Consider the following 19,693-nt stretch of genomic DNA (forward strand, 5'->3'; position numbering starts at 1 on the left):
AGTACTGTATGAAAGCACTGAAATTACCTATTGCTTATGCAGTAAGTTGAATCTAGAACATTAAAACACACTTTATGACATGGAAACAACTAGGACTAAAAAAACCACATGGAGGACATAAATACAGAATAGAATGATAAAATTAGATAAGAAAAAAATACAATTCCTTAATAGGAGCAACGTTGTATCCATGAAATGTTACAAGTCAAAATCGTTGTAACTTGAGGATTCACTGTAGAACTGTACATATTTGAACTCACTGTGGATTTTTTGGTAGATTCCATTTTATTCTACTGTATAGTCCATTTCTTTTAGTGAGTCATATTTGCACAGACTCGCAGCGGTGCCCTTTTAGCTCGGAAAAGTTTCCTGATCGCTGATTGGTTGGACAAGATAATTCTAACCAATCAGCGACCAGGAAACTTTTCCGAGCTAAAAGGGCACCGTTGCCAGTCGGTGCAAATATGACTCGCTAAAAGAAATGGACTATAGCGTGTCTGTCTCAGAGCACACTAGTATTGACTCTTGGTGCATTCACTTGCTTTTTTTTTTCTTTTACATAATTCACTTTATATTCTGTTGTTCCATTACTGCTGTGTAATATGTTCATATAACTATTTTAATAAGAAGTGTTTACCGACTTCTCTTTTTACAGGTTGGAGGTCGTATTCTTTAGCATTATATACAGTATTGGACACAATAGCTACTTGGTTCTCCTGTATGTTTCGTGTCATATAATAACGTATACTGTATAAGTACTAACATTCTTTTGTTTGAAGAGAAGAAATATTAGTGCTATTTGCTTCAAGCTTTCTTTTTTCAGTTCCTTGCATTTATTTTCATGAGTTATACATATTTTGTTGAAAATACAGGGGAGTCTTGTTATACATAGCAGTCTTTCATATTATGCCTTATTCTTTCTACCTTTAGGTTTCAAATACATGGGTTCTTGACTGTTTTACAGTATTATTAGTTATCTGATCATGTTTTTAAAGTTATGGTGATGGTTCAAGCATGATTACTGCTGTTGGCATTGCTTAATGTAAGAATCTTTATATTATCAGTATCATAATTTATAGAATATCTTAGTTGTTATATATACAGTATACATTGTATTTTGAATATGCTAAGCTGAAGCCAAAGCCAACTGAGAAAGGGTCTTGGCCATAAGATCCTTGAACGAAAGCCCTTCCAAAGGTTCAAGATGTGGACTTTTTAAATAATGAAATACTACATGCAGCCGGAAGTTCCTCAAAAGCAAAGAACCTGGTGACATCCACCATAATACCAGAAGAGTATAAATCTAATCCAAGATGCATGAGAACAAAATTAAGCAATGACCTATAACCCTTAATAACCAAAACAGTTTCCTCTCATAAAACAATTTTGTCCAGGCATGTCCTAGGCACCAAAATGTTCCTGGACATACACCAATCAAAATACACTGTCACTGTCTCTTGATACAAATTATTGGCAGATTTCCTCTAAGTTAAAAAATCTTGAAGGTCTAGAAAAACCCTTATTCCCTCAGGATACAGAGGACAGCCTTTATGTGGCTTAGGTGGACTACTTGCAAAATAGGTTGTCTAAGGAGGTTGGTCCTGCAAGGCAAACCTCCAGAAATCCATCAACAGAGATCACAGATTGGTAAATGACTCTCTGAGGTAAAAAGAGAACCATCATCTTGCTATTTGAAGACAACCTGAACTTTTTTTTATCACTCCCAAAATCATCAGGTAAGGAGAAAATGCATACAGGTCCAGTAACAACCAGTCCTGTAACTTAGCATCCACACCAGGGGATCTAAAACTGTTGAGTAAAAAGCCGACATCTTGTTGAGGGAAACCGAGTGCTGGAAACAAAGACCTGCTTCACATAACCCTCAGAGCTGGGTACATACCCTATAACCTCGCGAATGAGGTGGGAACGTTCTGTTGCCGAAGTGATGAATACCGATATTTGTTCCTAAAGGGACAATTCTTGGCAAACACTGCTTCTCACTCTATCCCGAAAACAAGAGATCGTCCAGGAAGGGGAAAGAAGGCGGGGACTTTTATTCCTACCAGCAAGGGCAAGTGATCTTTCTCATGAGAAAAGAACACATGCAGAGGTGTGTGAGCACCTGCCCCATGTACCTATAAGTATATTCTCCCACGGGGAGTGAAACGCTAGGATTCAGGTATATACGACTCCCATTGATTGGTCTTCTTGGAAGTCTTCCTTATTGCCTGGTCTCTGAGCATGGTAAGATCTTGTAAGGAGTATCGTGTGTGTGTAAGGTTCTTGTTCGATGAACTGAGCCGTGTGGTACGTTTCCGGAATGTATCTGTGGGAATCCAGAGTGTGGTACGTTCCCGGAACATAACCAGGGGAACCAGCATGTACTGTATTCCACTTCTGGAACGTGTTTGTGGAGATTCCCCGCAAGTTGATCTGGGGAAGTCTTCAGGAACAGTAAGCCCTCCTTATTTATGGGGGTTAGGTAACAGAGACAGGCGTAAAGACTGAGAATCCGCGAATACTTAGCCCTAGGGTGGGAAAACTCCTAATCCTACTAACTCTGCCCATTGCCTATGTGCTGCCAACTAACACACTAAGTACTGCCTAATATTGTTTTTACTTGATTTCTATCCCAGTTCAGGTACAGTATTGTATAAATGAATGAACAAATTTCAGTAACTGTACCGTACACTTGCACACGTGTACACATGTAATGTATACGGAAAGGCTATAGTTCAGTGCAGAACGTAGCAATACATTAGTTCTCAGGACACTTATAACAACAAAACACTGTTGTTCCTATCTAATATAACACTCGCTGATACTGAAGTGTATATACTATTGCTGTAATGTATGTATAGTACTATCACTACAGTACAGCTCAATTGTACTGCAAGTGTTCGCTGTTTTCGTTCTGAGGACTCCCACCTTTTGACAACTCACCATACACATATCCCACATTTACATATTGTAGAGTACAGTAGTAATTTGTGAATGGTACTTTATAGTATAGTTAATAAACAATTCTATACATTACTGTATTACTGTATTGTACAATATGTAGCCTATACAATGATACTGTACTGTATTTAAGATTAACTAAGAGTACATATTTTATAGAAAGACCATTAACCATTTTTGTACAGTACATTACTGTTTGAAATCGTCACGCCGCGAGAGTATTATATCTTGTGAACCCGCGAACATATGACTTTTTATTCAATAGGTTATACAGTTCACTGTGTTATGAAAGAGGGAAACCGCAAAGAAAGAACCTGTGAATATGGAGGGCTGAAAACTGATTGTATGTCTAGGATGTGCTGCCAAACATAGAACTCTTAAGTCTATGGCCTTATAGAAGGCAATGGTGTGCTCTAAGAAGAAGGTAGCACAAACGGGTCAGGACACATGTATGCACAGGAGTGTGCTTGTGGGCACACATATACGCACAGGAGAGTACTCAAGAGCGCACATATACTTCTGCAATGAAATGTCTTCCTCTTCTTTGTCTTCAGTGAAAGGATTCAATGGGACTCTTGGAGCAGCTAAGTCTCTCTGATTCAAGGGGACTTTTGGAGCAGCACTGTCTCTCACACAGGGAGACAAATGGTAGAAGTCACGTGAATTCAATTCTTATAGATCAGTATTTGGACTTCTTCATCCAAAAAAAAGGGTCAGAGTCTTCAATCCTGGCCAGCAGTGTGACAAGACGAAAGTGAGGCAGAAGTGGAGGAGGAACTTTAAGTTCTTCTAAGTATTGTTCAGCTGATGATAAAACTCCAATGTCGAAGAGGTCACAGGAACTCCATGAAGAGACTACACAATGAGGTGATACATCTTTAGGGCCTTTGCAGAAATGGGAAGATATTGAAAAAAGAAGACTGGTGCCGCCCTTCTGCTTTACACTCAACGGCCATAAAATCTTCCTCCGATGGAGCACATAGATGTTTAAGGATTGCCAACTTATTTAGAAATTTGTTTTCTTCATTGTCATTACCCCCACACAAGCAAGGGAATAAACAGCAAACAGGAATGCTGTGGGAAAGGTACAAGAAAGTGGATATCGGCAGTTTTCCACACAAAATTGTCACACAGCTACATCTGTTAGGAAACCACTGAAAATCAGTCCTTCCTTCTAAATATCTCTTGCCAATGATGATCTCCTAAGACAATTATCTAAAGGAATAAGCTAAAGATTAAAACAGCCTGTAGGAAGCACCAGAAATACGTCTGTAACTATGGTATCCGGTAGCTGAAAACATAGAGCTCACTAGCCTGTTGCGTCAGCAGACTTCCCCACCACCCAACTGTAACTACCGCCACTTCATTCATACTTTTTACTGCTACCTCATTCATAGTTTTACCTGCCACCTCATTCCTAGTTTTACCTGCCATCTCATTCATAGTTTTACCTGCTACCTCATTCATAGTTTTAACTGCTACCTCATTCATAATTTTAAGAGCCATATCAAGCTTTGCTGAAAGTACTTGCTAAGCAGGCTCACTCACTACGGAAAACAAAAATTGCAGCTCACTCTTTACATGGCAATCGTTAATTTTGAGGCTTGTTGCTAGTTATGGAAGCTACAGATATTTCATTTTCTATTTTTATACTTTCAATTGCTAATTGCCGGGCAAAACTTTTTACAAGCCTTAGTTCTGTAAGTTCTACTAACAGAATTGATTTTTATGAACCTCTAACCCCCCCTTTTAGTCCAGTGATGGAACAGCTAACTGTGCTTGGTGGAACCTTCCCATCATTTGTAGAATTTTCCATTTTTGGCATGTCATGTCAGCATTAACATTATTTTGGATTTTGGAAGTTTTCAGAATTTGGGTTAATAGATTCTCAACCTATACAAGTTTAGTTGTTGAAGGCTTTTGAGCAATTAATATCTACACAAATTGAATATTACTATAGAATCCATGAGCTACAAACCCATATAGGTATGATAATTGAGTTTATGCTACCATTGTCTTTTCTATTGAATTTTGTTACAGTAAATCTTAGGTTGAGGTATGTTTAACAAAGATGTATCACTTTTAACAAGACTTTTATGAACAATGTATTTCATCACTGAACAACAACATAGCCATTCAACATTAAAAGTTGTTTGTATGGTGGATTGAACCAAGCAACCAAGCTTAAAGAGAAACTTATTATTTTTTCATCTTTCAGTTTACCGACATTCAATTGGCGTGTGAAAAAGAAGTGTTTGGATCTCTCTCTTGTGAGTCATGTTTAGAGATTTATTCTGTCACTTCATCGCTGGGGCTGTTAAACATTGCCAAGTCTGCCCGTACCATCGCTGTCTGGAACTTTCGAAAGATTATTTCAACACCAAAATATCTTCAGTTATCCTTAGAAGGTAAAGTATTATCCCTTAAAGGATTATAACCTTTCTTTAAGGAGAGCTATGATTAGTTACCATTTTTGTATGTTACTTTACTAGACTTTTTTGTTAACCATGTGTTTTGTAACTGTTTCTTGGAAATATATTACTTTCTTTAAAGTTAAGAGTAGTACAATACATTGCTGGATTTACAGTAAAGTAATGTAAGGTTAAATAACACTGATCTATGATTAAATAACCTAAATACAAAATTATCTCCGAGGTCAAACATAGGTCGTACCACAGCAGTGTTTAAACACAAAATTGTTCAAACTGAATCAGTTTTCCCGGTAAGAATGAAAGGAATTAGCATTAATTGGGTCCCCACCCAAGGATGCTCCTATTCCTATTTAACACAAAGTTTACAATATTAAATTACAATGTACTGCATAAAAGCATACAAAAAACAAGAAAAAGTTATAATTAATAGAATAAAAGAATAAATATGGAATAAGAAAACATTGAACTTCAATTTTTTACCTGTAGCAAGGAGAGTGGATGATGGGGAGGTGTTAGTGTGGCTAAAACATTGAGTACTCTCTTTCTGGGGCTCTTTCTTTTCTTAGCATCTTTTTAAGGTTAACTGCAATTCACTTAGGACCTCTTTACTAAAAATTGATTAAGGGAGGATTGTTACTGCCTCCAATTAAGATGTTTCTGAAAGGACTCGATGCATTATTATTTTACAAATTGCCTGCTCTGATGGCTACTGCCTTGTCTGGATATTTTTCTCCAAAACTGTATAACTCAACCCATATTCCCATTATTTCCTATACTACAGAACTATGGGCTGGATCCCCTCCACCTCTAAAGACACCCCCTTTTGTTATTGTATATGAATAAAAAAAAAAAAACATTAAAATGAGTGAAACAAGAAAAACAGCTTCCCTTTCCCAGAATCAATAAAGTGCTAGCCTTTGTGACTCATGGGGTCAAAGCAAGTTTGAAGTCTGTGTGACAACCATGTGTGAACTTGGGTTTAAGGTTAGAGTCAATTCGGTCGACCGTCGACCTTTTGCTCGACCTTGACCTTGCCTTTGACCTAGGACTTTCAAAATTGAATAACTTCCATGTCTCAACATAACAATTAATCCCTGAAAGTTTCACTACGCTGTGAGTAAAATTGTAGCCAGAAAGTTGTTCACAGACAAACGGACAAATGGGCGAAAACATAACCTCCTCCCAACTTTGTTGGCAGAGGTAATTAAAGAAAAAGTTATCAGAACAATGTTTTGCAAGCCTGAACTGATTGAGAGCTACGTGTAACCTGGCTCAGTTGCCTTTGTCTTGATCCATATAGGTTCTTTCAAATTGTTTGATCTTTGGGACAATAAATGCTCAGAAATACTGTTCAATCAAAGAATTATTCGAGTTCTGGGGTGTTCAGTATCTGAGGTATTTCTGTACTGAATTATCTGGGCAGACAACTGACAACATGAAAAATAAGGCGAGAGAATAGAACAGTAATATGAGGCAATACTGTACAGTATACAATTTTTCAATTTTGTCATGCTAATTGGTACTATAGAAATTTGGTTACAATAGTTACCAGCCCCACTTGTGGCAAATCTCATGTTCTTTGCTTCACTTTTATCTTCCTTTTACATTATTTCTACCTTTCTCTCATTAATCTACTTGTACTCTCACATTCAGACTATGACCATACAGCATGTAGTACAGTACCCATCCATATTTTTTGCCTATCTGTTAATATTTTCACACCTATCTACCTATACATTTAGACGGTCTTTTTCCCAAGATGTTAATTCCCAAAACTTATGTAAGAAACTTCTCCTTCCATCTTTCTTTTAGTCTACTTACACTAGGATTTACAAAAGTAGGCTGGAATGGTACATTTTTTCAAGGAAATAATTGGTCGAAATCCTTACAACCATGTGTCTCCTTAATGAAACTACAGTACCTTAATGACAGCTGTTTTACAGATGGTGAAAATGGAAAAGAAATACACGATTATTGCTTCCAATTTAGTGACCAAAATCTCTCCTCCACCTACACCTAATAGTACAGTACTTCAAAAGCCTAATGCAAGAACTTTCCCTCAATAGTATTGCTCTACTAATGAGGTGAATGAAGTCAGCTCAAAGTGGCATTTAAAAAAAAAAAGAAATTAAATGATGTGAAGCTTATGAACCTTCTCCTGATTTAGTATCTTCTTTTCTTTTACTTTAGAGTCCCTGTCATGAACCCTATTAAAAATAACTTGGCATACATTTCCATAAGCTTATCTAGGAAGTCTGCACATTCCAAACACCTATGTCTTAAATTATGTTGTTGCCCTTTGGATCTTCATCCCTGATTTTGGGAGTCCTACACTGACTATCCCTGGAGGAAAGATTATGTAAAGAATTTTGTTTTGTTAAACGTTAAAAGCTCCCAAATCGTAGATACAGTATAAGCAATGTGACTTGACTTAATAGGTCAGTATAAAAAACAGTATTGAATTTAATTATTAAAATTCTGTTTTTATTCCAATTTGTCAAGGTCTACTGTAATAGGGTTTGTCATCCAGAAGTTGATGATTACTATGCTGTTGCTGTTAAAATTTAAGACAAGGTTAATTTCATATTGAATTTCACTAACATCACCAGCATGTATACAAGAAAGGGATGACATGGTAGATTAAAGAGGAGAGCAAAAGGTAGTACTGTATTGTACAGTGTAGCATGTTGACGAGTATTTTAAACTTATAATGTATGTTACGTTTGAATAATGATATTACAGTAATACATACCGAATATGCTGCGTATGTAATTGGGACTCATTTCTTTCCTGTCACAAATCTTACGTCTAGTGAACATATCCCAGGATGTTGGCAGTGATATCTTGGATGTTAAGAAAAAGCAAAAAAATCTTTTGATGATCAACTTTTTCTTAGATATCCAGTTGGGCAGATTACAGATGAACCATTATAGGCTGCTCTACCTAGTAGTAACTGCAAGAATAAAACAATTTGTTTATTTGTGATTTGAATATACTGTACTTGAAATATTCAATTAATTTTCTTTAATAGGTAGTTTAAACATGTTGCTTCATAGGGATTGTGATTTTTTCAACTCCACTTTTAGTATTCTTTCTGTAGTTTCAGCTTTCAGAGGCTCAAAAATTACAACATATGATATATAAAGTAATAAGACACTTTTGTATAAGAAAATTAACTTTCCTTTCTAGAATATTTCAATCATTTGATGAAAGTAGTCACGGGTTTAGCAAAAGTGAGCAATTTGTATTTATGAAACAAGCCCCACTGGGTCACGGCCCCAAGTTCCCCTGGCTACCCAGTGGCAGATGGGATAGAGGTGCATCTTCATACAGCCATGTATTGGAAGTGCAGGGAGATTTGTCTTCACTTTTTCTACTGGGAAAATGGACTGCTGCTCCATTGCTGAATTGGTTTCTGTGGTATCTTGTGTTGAGAAAATGGTAGCTCTACAGGTTATCATAGCACGCAGCTGACGGGCATGGGCTTGTGGTTAAGGATCCTCAGCCATATGCTCAAGGTACTGGGTCAACGCTCCCTCTCGACCTTGATCATCAAAGAGAAGAGTATGTGGTATTTCTTCTGTTTTTTCCTTAATCAGTGCTAGAGATCCTTCCAGTTTGATATGGCATTAGTCCCTGATTATATTGCAGGTTTTATCTTTTTGTCAGTACACTTGTTTTTGTGGGAAGGAAGTTGCTCTCCGGAGCAGCCTGCCAGACCCTCTACTCCTATCAAGTATGAAGGTACTAGGGTTTCTTTTTCCTCAAAGGTACCAGACCTTGGACTAGTACCAATGAAAATAGAGAACCCTGAGTCAGTGTGTTCCTTTGTGGGCATTCTTGCACTTTTATTGAGTGCAATGAACTGGGTGAGGCAACCTTAGTGGGATGACCTTAACTGCTCACAAATGACATGCCGAATGGTTTCCGATCTGCTAGTATTTCCAGAGCTACCCTTGGACCACCCTTCCCTTGTATTTCACAGTTGGAGATTGTCCAGCTTTTCCTCCTAGCGAATGGCTTTTTATCAGATCTGCACTGCAGATGTCTTGATTAGTATGGTCCTCTGCAACTATCACCAGAAGAGGCAATTCTCTGCTTGTAGCTTCTGAGGAGGACCTGATATCTCTTGCCTGAATGTCAGTATCTCTTCCTCAGCACTGTGACAGATACACCAACGAGGTGTCACAAAGCAGTTTCTTACTCAGGTTTTAAGCGCATATTCTTTGACCTTCGAGTGCACGAGGACAGGTTATCCCACTTCGATTGTAAATCTGCAGTTGGACAGGTAACAGAGTTTTCATGAGCCAAATAACCTTCAGCCTTCTTGAGGTAGTATACCCACAACTCTTTCAACACTTGTTCTTGGCCCTGTGGTGGCTGTCCAAGTAGTTATGTATCCAGCCCAGCTCCCTTACAGAACAGAAAGCATCATGTCTCTGGCAACATGTTTGATGTAAGTCTGGAGGAAAGGTAGAATGACCAGTTATCCTGATTCTTTTTTCTTTCCTCTTACGTGGGGATGAAGCTTTTGCACCATTACATGCTGGATCTCACATTAATGCTGGTAAGCTACATTTCTGAGAACTATTCTTATTAGACCAAATCTGAAATAGTGGTATTCCCACATTCTTCCTTTAAGAGGGGTAGGATAGTGGAATGAATACCTATCAATTGGCCATCATGTGCCAGGTACTGTATTTCATTCCAGATTGTATTGCCTCCTCGGAAGTAAAAGATTCCTTCATTGACCAAGAAAAAAAACCAACTAGTTCGGTTTTATGGGTCTTTTAACCCACTAATAAGGGAGTCTCCTTATTTTAAAGGATGAAAGGTTTCTATGACAGTAAGAACAAATAAATTTTGAAAGTAATTTGTATTTTTCTTAGCTATATAAACCTTAAAAACTTTCACTTCCCACTTCAACCACCCCTCTCAGTCTTTGAAAGGTGGATGGTTGTGGTTGGGGTTATTCACCTGCTCTCATCATCACTCTTAACTACCCTGTTAATGATTTTAAAGGGCATTCCAGCTATGGTCAAGACATTCCTCAATTTAAAGGACTCAAGTTTGTATAGCTAGGAAAAATACAAATAAATTTTTAAAAATACATTATTCTATTTAGCTGAAACTAAAACTAAAGGTAGTGAAAGCTAAATGAAAGAAAAGAGAAAGAACTCTTAGCTTTGAGTCAGTTTCTTAGACTTCCCCTTCCCTTGTCAAGCTATGTCTTCCCTCATAGGTCAGGTTACTGGTTTTAGGATTCAATGTGTTGTTTTTCTTGATGATTTAAAAGGAATTGTAAATTTATATTTAATAGTTTGGGAATATTGAAAAAAAAATTTTATTTTCAAAATTAACAAATCCTCCATCAATTCCTGAACTCAGTGTTATTGATGGTTCAAATTCTTTGCTTGAGCTTGTTCCAGTCTCGCATATAGTGTAGAACATATGCCTGTTTCTGCTAATTTTTGGTCATGCAGCATGTACCGGTTTTGGAAAATTCAATTAATGTGTCAACCACTTTAAAAGAAGGAAATAATTGTGCATACTATTGTAGATGTTATGGTATTGTGGGAAATGTAGTAAATACAAATTTTATATTTTTATGTAAAGGAACTTTTTCTTCTGGTTACAACTACCCAAAAGTGAGAATTTTTCTTTCAGCATTGATAGAGTATTTGAGTGACCCCTCTTTGTTTACGGGACCAAATGGAGAATGGACTGTTTGGGAGGCTATAAATTCCTGGATTGAGGTAAGTCCAATCACAATGATTTTATGATAAGCCTTGTGACTTTCAATGTAGTAGTGTGGACGGTTGGGTACTAATTTTCTTTCCATGCATGTTTTCTTGGCTTAGATATAAATATAAAAATATTGCTAGCATAGTACGACACATCATGTCCAAGAATCTTGGCAAGGATGAACCTGTCATCCTCACCTCGAGCCTCAAACAGATATCTATTTCTTTTGGTACTATAGGTGGGACATTCCATCAACAAATGCCTCACTGTCAAGGGTACCAAAAAGTCGTCACAATATGGCTGGTATTGGCAAGTTATGTGATCAATGCGGAGACAACAAAGAGAAGTCTCCCACTTTCAGGGGCATTGTGTTATACTTCCAAGGGGATATAATATTCGCTATTTCTCTCATCTTATTTTCAACTAAACTATCCCAGTGCTGTTGCCAATTATTATAATTCAAATACTTAATGCTGGGCAAACAATCATCACAGAGAACAGGATACCTTCTTGATAGCAACTCAGATGCAGCATTCTTTGCCTGTAAATCGGCCTTCTCATTTTCAGACAACCTACGTGTTCCGGAACCCAACAAAATCAAACTGTTATGCATTTCAGACCAATAATAAAAACCCACTAAAATCTTTAAAACTAATGGATTACAGGGATTAAAAACTCCTAAAGCTTGTAGGACACTTCTTGCATCACTAAAGATGGTAAAATTACCCTCCCCTTCTAACGCTATTCTCTCAATAGCGGTTAGTATGCCATATAGTTTGGCAGTAAATATGGAAGATGCTAGAGGAAGTGCACCATCAATAGCTGGTGTAATGGTTTTATGGTTTATTGTCAACATTTTGTGTTGTACCTGTTTATGTGGAGTCTTGGGCTGGTAAAGGAGCGACTCCTACCCATGACAAATGAATTGTTTGTAGCATATCATCATTCCTGGGAACATCCAAATGAAAAGAAGTTTTTGTTAAATGTGTTAAGACTGTAATTAATGTACAACATCCAGCATTAGTCTAAATCACAGTTGAAAGAAGTCTTACAATCAGAAGAAAAAAATCAAGAAACTCCTTTTAGCAAACTAACAAATAGGGTATTGAAGTTACATCTTGATAATTTAGTCAGGGAAAAAATATTAACATTTCAGTCTAAAGTTTTTTTAATGTCTTGATAGTATTTTTACTGTTTCCATGTAACTTTCCATAAGAAATATGAGCCAGAGTTGCGGCAGCTTGAAAAAACATGTAAACAAGTCTTGAACCTCCTAATTTTCCTTTGGTATATTTTTAGATTGTCGAAATTCAAGCAACAACGTATATTGAGTAAAAGAAAGAACTCTTTAAAATGAATTTTGTCAGAATCTTAAATATCTTCAGTTGTCCAATCTTTAAATTTCTAAGGATTTGTAATACAATAAATAATACCTAATTCTATACATTGATTAATAGCGAACCTTCTGGCGCATCCCTAAGACAGTACAATAGTCTGGTAAACTCTTTATTAGCAATGATAAAAATAATATTTCTCCCATGAAACATTCCCAAAATATTTCAAAGATTATGCTGTATAGTATTGCCATACATGTATTTTTTTTATCTTTTACAGGAAGATGAGGAAGAAAGGGCTGTTCACATCAAGGACCTTATGGCATGTTTAGATTTCAAGTGTTTAAGGATAGACGATATATCAAACATGCTGTTTTACAATGTGATTAGTGAGAATGATGAATTAGTTCAGATACTTGAAGGGATACAAAAATATAAAAGAAAACAAATTTCCCACTGTAGTTATTTGTCTGGAACAGATGGTGATCAGACCCTTGATACTTCCGAGAAGTCCTCTAATTCCCTAGATTGTGATCAGAGTTCAGAATGCATCGAATTGCATGAAAGCGTTGATTTATTCTTGAATTGCCTTACAAGAAAGTTAGCTGTATGCCCCAGTGTTGTTGGTTTTAAACGTTTACCATCTAACCAGAAAAAGAAGGCAAAAAATAGTGACGATGATGATGATAATATTTGTACATCAGTCTCCAAAGGGTACATGGATGTAGTGCCAGTTTTATATGTGTTTAACCCAAGTAATGTTAAGATATGTGAAGAATTCCCGTTAACAAAACTGTGCCATGGCCCAGTGCTTTGTTCAGGATTTCAAGTTTGTTCTGTAGGTATGTTTATACAGTTGTTATAAAAGTTGTTAGTAAATGTAATTTATTTGCTTAATAATGTCTACAGTTGATTGATTAGTAATGGTCAGATTATTAATAATTACTATATGAGTTTACATGCCTTTTACAGTAAAGTATAAATTTTCTATAAATTTTTAACAAAGCCTATTTAAGCGTTACCATAATTTTTCTGTTAAGAAGTAATAACTTGGGAAGAGTGATATATGTTTAGGCATGGCCAACTTTGATTATACAAGTATACAGTCATACCTCTCTTCATGAAAGAATCTACTTACAAAATTTTCATGCTGCGAAACGAGATGCAAATATTTTCATGGCTCACATTGCGAAAAATGTTTCAAGTTAAGAAAGGAAACTTGCCAGCCAGGCCGAGAATAAAATAGTCACTCATTAAAAAAGTTGAATAAAATGGGTTAACACAATAGGAAATGTAACTGTAGTCTATAGTAGGGGTAACTATAATAGTACAGTACATATGGTACTGTACTACTGTGAATTACAGGTAAAACTATGCAACTAATAGATAAAAATGTTATTTTCATTAGTAAAATAAATTTTTGAATATACTTACCCGATAATCATGTAGCTGTCAACTCCGTTGCCCGACAGAATTCTACGGGAGGGATACGCCAGCTATCACTATACTAGAAGGGGGTGTACTCACAAGCGCCACCTGTGGCCAGGTACTACAGTACTTGTTGTTGACGCCACCTCACTTTTCCCTCGGTCCACTGGTTCTCTATGGGGAGGAAGGGTGGGTCAATTAAATCATGATTATCGGGTAAGTATATTCAAAAATTTATTTTACTAATGAAAATAACATTTTTCAATATTAAACTTACCCGATAATCATGTAGCTGATTCACACCCAGGGGGGTGGGTGAAAAACCAGTGTACAAGACTAAAGGATAGCTAAGTATCCCGTATTTCATATAATCAGTTATCCACAATAACAATGAAATAATAAGTACCTGGTAAGGAAGTCGACTTGAACCGTTACTCTGCCTTTAATAAGATCGTCTTCCTTACTGAGCGCAGCGTTCCTCTTGGAAGGCTGAATCAACTCAAAGGTGCTAAAGTATACAGGGCTGCAACCCATACTAAAGGACCTCATCACAACCTTTAACCTCGGCGCTTCTCAAGAAAGAATTGACCACCCGCCAAATCAACAAGGATGTGGAAGGCTTCTTAGCCGACCGTACAACCCATAAAAAGTATTCAAGAGAAAGGTTAAAAGGTTATGGGATTATGGGAATGTAGTGGCTGAGCCCTCGCCTACTACTGCATTCGTTGCTACGAATGGTCCCAGGGTGTAGCAGTACTCGTAAAGAGACTGGACATCTTTGAGATAGAATGATGCGAACGCTGACTTGCTTCTCCAATAGGTTGCATCCATAACACTCTGCAGAGAATGGCTCTGTTTGAAGGCCACTGAAGTAGCCACAGCTCCCACTTCATGTGTCCTTACCTTCAGCAAAGCAAGGTCTTCTTCCTTCAGATGAGAATGTGTTTCTCTAATCAGAAGCCTGAATAGTAAGAAACTGAGTTCTTAGAACTTGGAAAAGAAGGTTTCTTGATAGCCCACTATAAGGCTTCTGATTGTCCTTGTAAAGGTTAAGACCTTTTTAGATAGTACCTAAGAGCTCTAACTGGGCAAAGTACTCTCTCCAGTTCATTCCCCACCAAGTTGGACAGGCTTGGGATCTCGAACGACTTAGGCCAAGGACGTGAAGGAAGCTCGTTTAGCAAAAACCGAGCTGCAAGGAACATGTAGCCGTTTCAGATGTGAAAACAATGATCCTGCTGAAGGCGTGGATCTCACTTACTCTTTTAGCTGTTGTCAAGCACACGAGGAAAAGAGTTTTTAATGTGAGGTCCTAAAAAGAGGCTGATGGGAGAGGTTCAAATCTTGATGACATAAGGAACCTTAGGACCACGTCTAGATTCCAGCCTGGAGTGGACAACCGACGTTCCTTTGAGGTCTCAAAAGACCTAGGGAGGTCCTGTAGATCTTTGTTGGTGGAAAGATCCAAGCCTCTGTGGCGGAAAACCGCTGCCAACATACTTCTGTAACCCTTGATCGTAGGAGCTGAAAGGGATCTTACTTTCCTTAGATATAACAGGAAGTCAGCAAGCTGGGTTACAGTGGTACTGGTTGAGGAAACTGCATTGGTCTTGTACCAGCTACGGAAGACTTCCCCTTGAGACTGATAGATTCTGAGAGTGGATGTTCTCCTTGCTTTGGCAATCGCTCTGGCTGCCTCCTTCGAAAAGCCCCTAGCTCTTGAGAGTCTTTCGAAAGTCTGAAGGCAGTCAGACGAAGAGCGTGGAGGTTCGGGTGTACCTTCTTTACGTGAGGTAGACGTAGAAGGTTCACTCCTAGAGGAAGAGTCCTGGGAATGTCGACCAGCCATTGCAGTACCTCTAAGAACCATTCTCTCGCGGGCCAGAGCGGAGCCAACCAACGTCAGCCGTGTCCCTTTGCGAGAGGAGAACTTCTGAAGTACCCTGTTGACAATTTTGAACGGCGGGAATGCATACACGTCGAGATGGAACCAATCCAGCAGAAAAGCATCCACGTGAACTGCTGCTGGGTCTGGAATCGGAGAACAATACAATAGGAGTCTCTAGGTTATCGAGGTAGCGAACAGATCTATGGTTGGCTGACCCCACAGGGCCCAAAGTCTGCTGCAAACATTCTTGTGAAGGGTCCACTCTGTGGGGATGACCTGACCCTTCCGGCTGAGGTGATCTGCCATGAAATTCATACCGCCCTGAATGAACCTCGTTACCAGCGTGAGCTTTCGATCTTTAGACCAGAAGAGGAGGTCCCTTGCGATCTAGAACAACTTCACGAAAGAGTCCCTCCCTGCTTGAAGGTGTAAGCCAGGGCTGTGGTGTTGTCAGAGTCCACCTCCACCACTTTGTTAAGCTGGAGGGACTTGAAGTTTATCAAGGCCAGAAGAACCGCCAACAACTCCTGCAATTGATGTGAAGTGTCCTTTGCTCCTGATTCCATGTTCTCGATCATTCCTGTCCGTCCAAAGTCGCACCCCAGCCCGTGTCTGATGTGTCCGAGAGGAGACGGCGGTCGGGTTTCTGAACAGCCAAAGGTAGACTTCCTTGAGAAGAAAGCTGTTCTTACACCACGCGAGAGAAGACCTCCTCTCTTCGGAAACAGGAACTGAGACCGTCTCTAGCGTCATGTCCTTTATCCAGTGAGCAGCTAGATGATACTGAAGGGGGGGAGGTGGATTCTCCCTAACACGATGAACAGGGCCAGCGATGAAAGTGTCCCTGTTAGACTCATCCACTACCTGACTGAGCATCGGTTCCTTCTCAGCATGCTCTGGATGCATTCTAGGGCTTGGAAGATCCTTGGGGCCGACGGAAAAGCCCGAAAAGCTCGACTCTGAAGATCCATACCCAGGGAGACAATGGTCTGGGATGGGATGAGCTGAGACTCCTCAAAATTGACCAGGAGGCCCAGTTCCTTGGTCAGATCCATAGTCCATCTGAGAATCTCCAGACAGCGACGACTTGTGGGAGCTCTTAAAAGCCAGTCGTCTGACGGAGCCGGACACAAGATCATGGTACTGCTGCACAGTCTGTGAACTGTCAACCATGGGGAAGCGAGGAAGTACAGTGACAACCCGAAGCTGTCTAGACTGTCTGGGTCGTACAGACAACTCCTTATCGGGTTGCTGAGGTTGCCGCACTGCGTCACAACAAGTCACTTCTGCTGGTTGTTGAACGTCTTCCCAGTGACACACTGACTCCGTAAACAAAAAATCCTTTAACAAGGACTAAGCTTGGACTGCATGTCTTGCAACACAGCTCAAGGTCTATGGGAGCAGGTGTGGTAACAGACGGGGTTAGTGACTGAAGTGGAACCATTACCTTCCCTGGAAGCATGTTATGCTTAAATAAAAGTCCATAGGAGGCTACGCAGCTAAAGGCTCCTCTCCAAATGACAGAGTCCTCAAGGGAATATCAGAAGGAGGGAGAAAAGCACTTTCTCATCTACAGGGACCATATCCGAGAAAAGTTAAGTTCTCTCAGTGAGGGTTTCAATGGTGCAAAAGCAGCAGACTAGAAGGCAACATTATGAAACTGCTTGACAGTCTAGTGAGTTGGCAACAACCAAAGATGTATGACTGAGAAGCATGCGGTAAGGTATGCAGAGCATGTTGTATGCAGAGCATGCTGTATGCAGAGCATGCTGTATGTAGAGCATGTTGTATGCAGAGCATGCTGTATGTAGAGCATGTTGTATGCAGAGCATGCTGTATGCAGAGCATGTTGTATGCAGAGCATGCTGAATGCAGAGCATGCTGTATGCAGAGCATGTTGTATGCAGAGCATGCTGTATGTAGAGCATGTTGTATGCAGAGCATGCTGAATGCAGAGCATGCTGTATGCAGAGCATGCTGTATGCAGAGCATGCTGTATGCAGAGCATGCTGTATGCAGAGCATGCTGTATGTAGAGCATGCTGTAAGGTAAGCAGAGCGTGTTGCATGGCGTTTAACATTTCTCAGAAATTCCATGACCAGTGCTAGAGTGCTTCATGCATGCTTGCATGGGGTTTTAATATCAACATAATATTTACCTTACATTCATAACTCATGATTCATTTTTGTTTTGAAGATATTTTTGCCATATTTTGCGATATTGTTAAAAATATATTGCAAGGAATACATATATATTTTTATATAAGTAAGACAAATAACCTCCATTATCATAATGTTTGTGTAGGCATACATGTATATGATTACAAATGCAAGTTATGAAAGTAATGAGGTGTTATTATTGTCATTTGTTATTTCTCAAGTTGAGGAGAAAGTGGCAGATGCATGCGTTGAGGTGGCTGACTCATAGCATGAGGTTGCTGCCTCAAGAGTTGCGCTTGCTGTAAGGGTTGCGGATGCGCAGTAGCAGGTTCCTGAGGAACGAGTTAAGGTTCCTGAGGTGTGAGCTGCGAGAGTTGAGATAGCGGCTGCGCAGAACGCAGTTCTTGTCTCGCGAGTTGAGGTTCCTGAGGAGCTAGCCTAAGCTGCAGCGAGTGCTGAGGTGGCTGCCTCATTGATGGAAGAGGTTGTCGTACCTCAAGAGATTGTTGCCTCGCTGGTGGAACCGCAAGCGGAAGCGGAGGAAGTAAGGCATAAGACTCCTGCTCCCATTGCTGAGGTTGCCTTAAGGAAGGTTAAGGTTGCTGCACAACGCTGGTAACTGGCAACTCAGAACACGATAAGGTAGCCTGAGGAACCTCAACTTCGTACGCCTGGCAGACTGGACTGCGGTGAGGCGGAGCTCTCGCAGGAGGAGGCGGAGGTTGCTGCACACCGCTGGTAACTGGCAACTCAGAACGCGGTAAGGTAGCCTGAGGAACCTCAACTTCGTACGCCTGGCAGACTGGACTGCGGAGAGGCGGAGCGTTCGCAGGAGGAGGTGTAACCTTCTCAGCCTGAAACTCACGCATTAAGACCCCAAGCTGCGACTGCATGGACTGCAGCAAAGTCGTCTTGGGATCAACAGACGATAAGGTCTGTTGTGGCATCGCCTTACCTCTCTTAGGAGGTGTGCAGTCACCTGAGACTGAGGAGAGTCAGAGCTAACCCAATGACTGCATCCGGGTTGTTGAACTCTAACTTCGTACGTCTGGCATAGGTCTGGACTTTACGTTTAAGAGGTCTTGAGACCTGAGACCAGCGTTTTCTCCCCGAAATTTCTTCTGCAGACGAGCAAAATAAGGGCTCAATCGTCTGCGGGTGGGAGTGACGGTCTCTTAAGACACGCCCGCAACCACCGAGGATACTTCTGTGCGCCGATCAAGGCCTGCCGAACCCTTTTGCCCTTCGACATTGCTTCTCCCCTGGGCTTGGGAGCTTGCAAGAGGTCCCGGACTGGGAGGACGACTGGCACGCACAGAAGTACACTCACGCACAACACTGACACACTTTGCGCTAATCACTTATCACTTTTGATTTTCTGTTTGCACTTATTTCACTGAACTCGAAACTTTAAGTGGTTTGTACCTGAAACACGCAATTCTATCCTTTCTCAAAAGTTAGTAATTGCGAAAACAGAATTACAATGTAACAGAAAAATCTAATGAAAGATAAATAATTCAGTGGCTGGAAAGAGACTAAACACTAGATTAAATAAACTACGTTTAAAATCTCTCACCGCATAAAGCTTGAGAACAAGAAAAACTCTAGAAACGTTTACCTTCTTCCCCTAAAGAGACTAGGGAGAAGAGCAAAAACGATAACAACGTTACTCGCTTGAACGAAACGTTTATCCTCCTCTTTCTCCCTCCGTCTCTATCTCTCTCTCTCTCTCTCTCTCTCTTGACT

General features: G+C 39.7%; 1 protein-coding gene across 1 annotated transcript in view; it reads left to right on the forward strand.

Moving 5' to 3' along the window:
* LOC137632533 (kelch-like protein 30) overlaps nt 1-19,693 on the forward strand; it is a 57,960-nt gene that overhangs the window by 13,898 nt on the left and 24,369 nt on the right. Inside the window, exons 4-6 of the mRNA XM_068364510.1 lie at nt 5,180-5,369; nt 11,061-11,149; nt 12,753-13,314. Of these exons, the coding sequence (XP_068220611.1) occupies nt 5,180-5,369; nt 11,061-11,149; nt 12,753-13,314 (841 nt within the window). The remainder of the gene's footprint in view (nt 1-5,179; nt 5,370-11,060; nt 11,150-12,752; nt 13,315-19,693) is intronic.

Source organism: Palaemon carinicauda, chromosome 41, assembly GCF_036898095.1.
Source record: "Palaemon carinicauda isolate YSFRI2023 chromosome 41, ASM3689809v2, whole genome shotgun sequence".
NCBI lineage: Eukaryota > Metazoa > Arthropoda > Malacostraca > Decapoda > Palaemonidae > Palaemon > Palaemon carinicauda.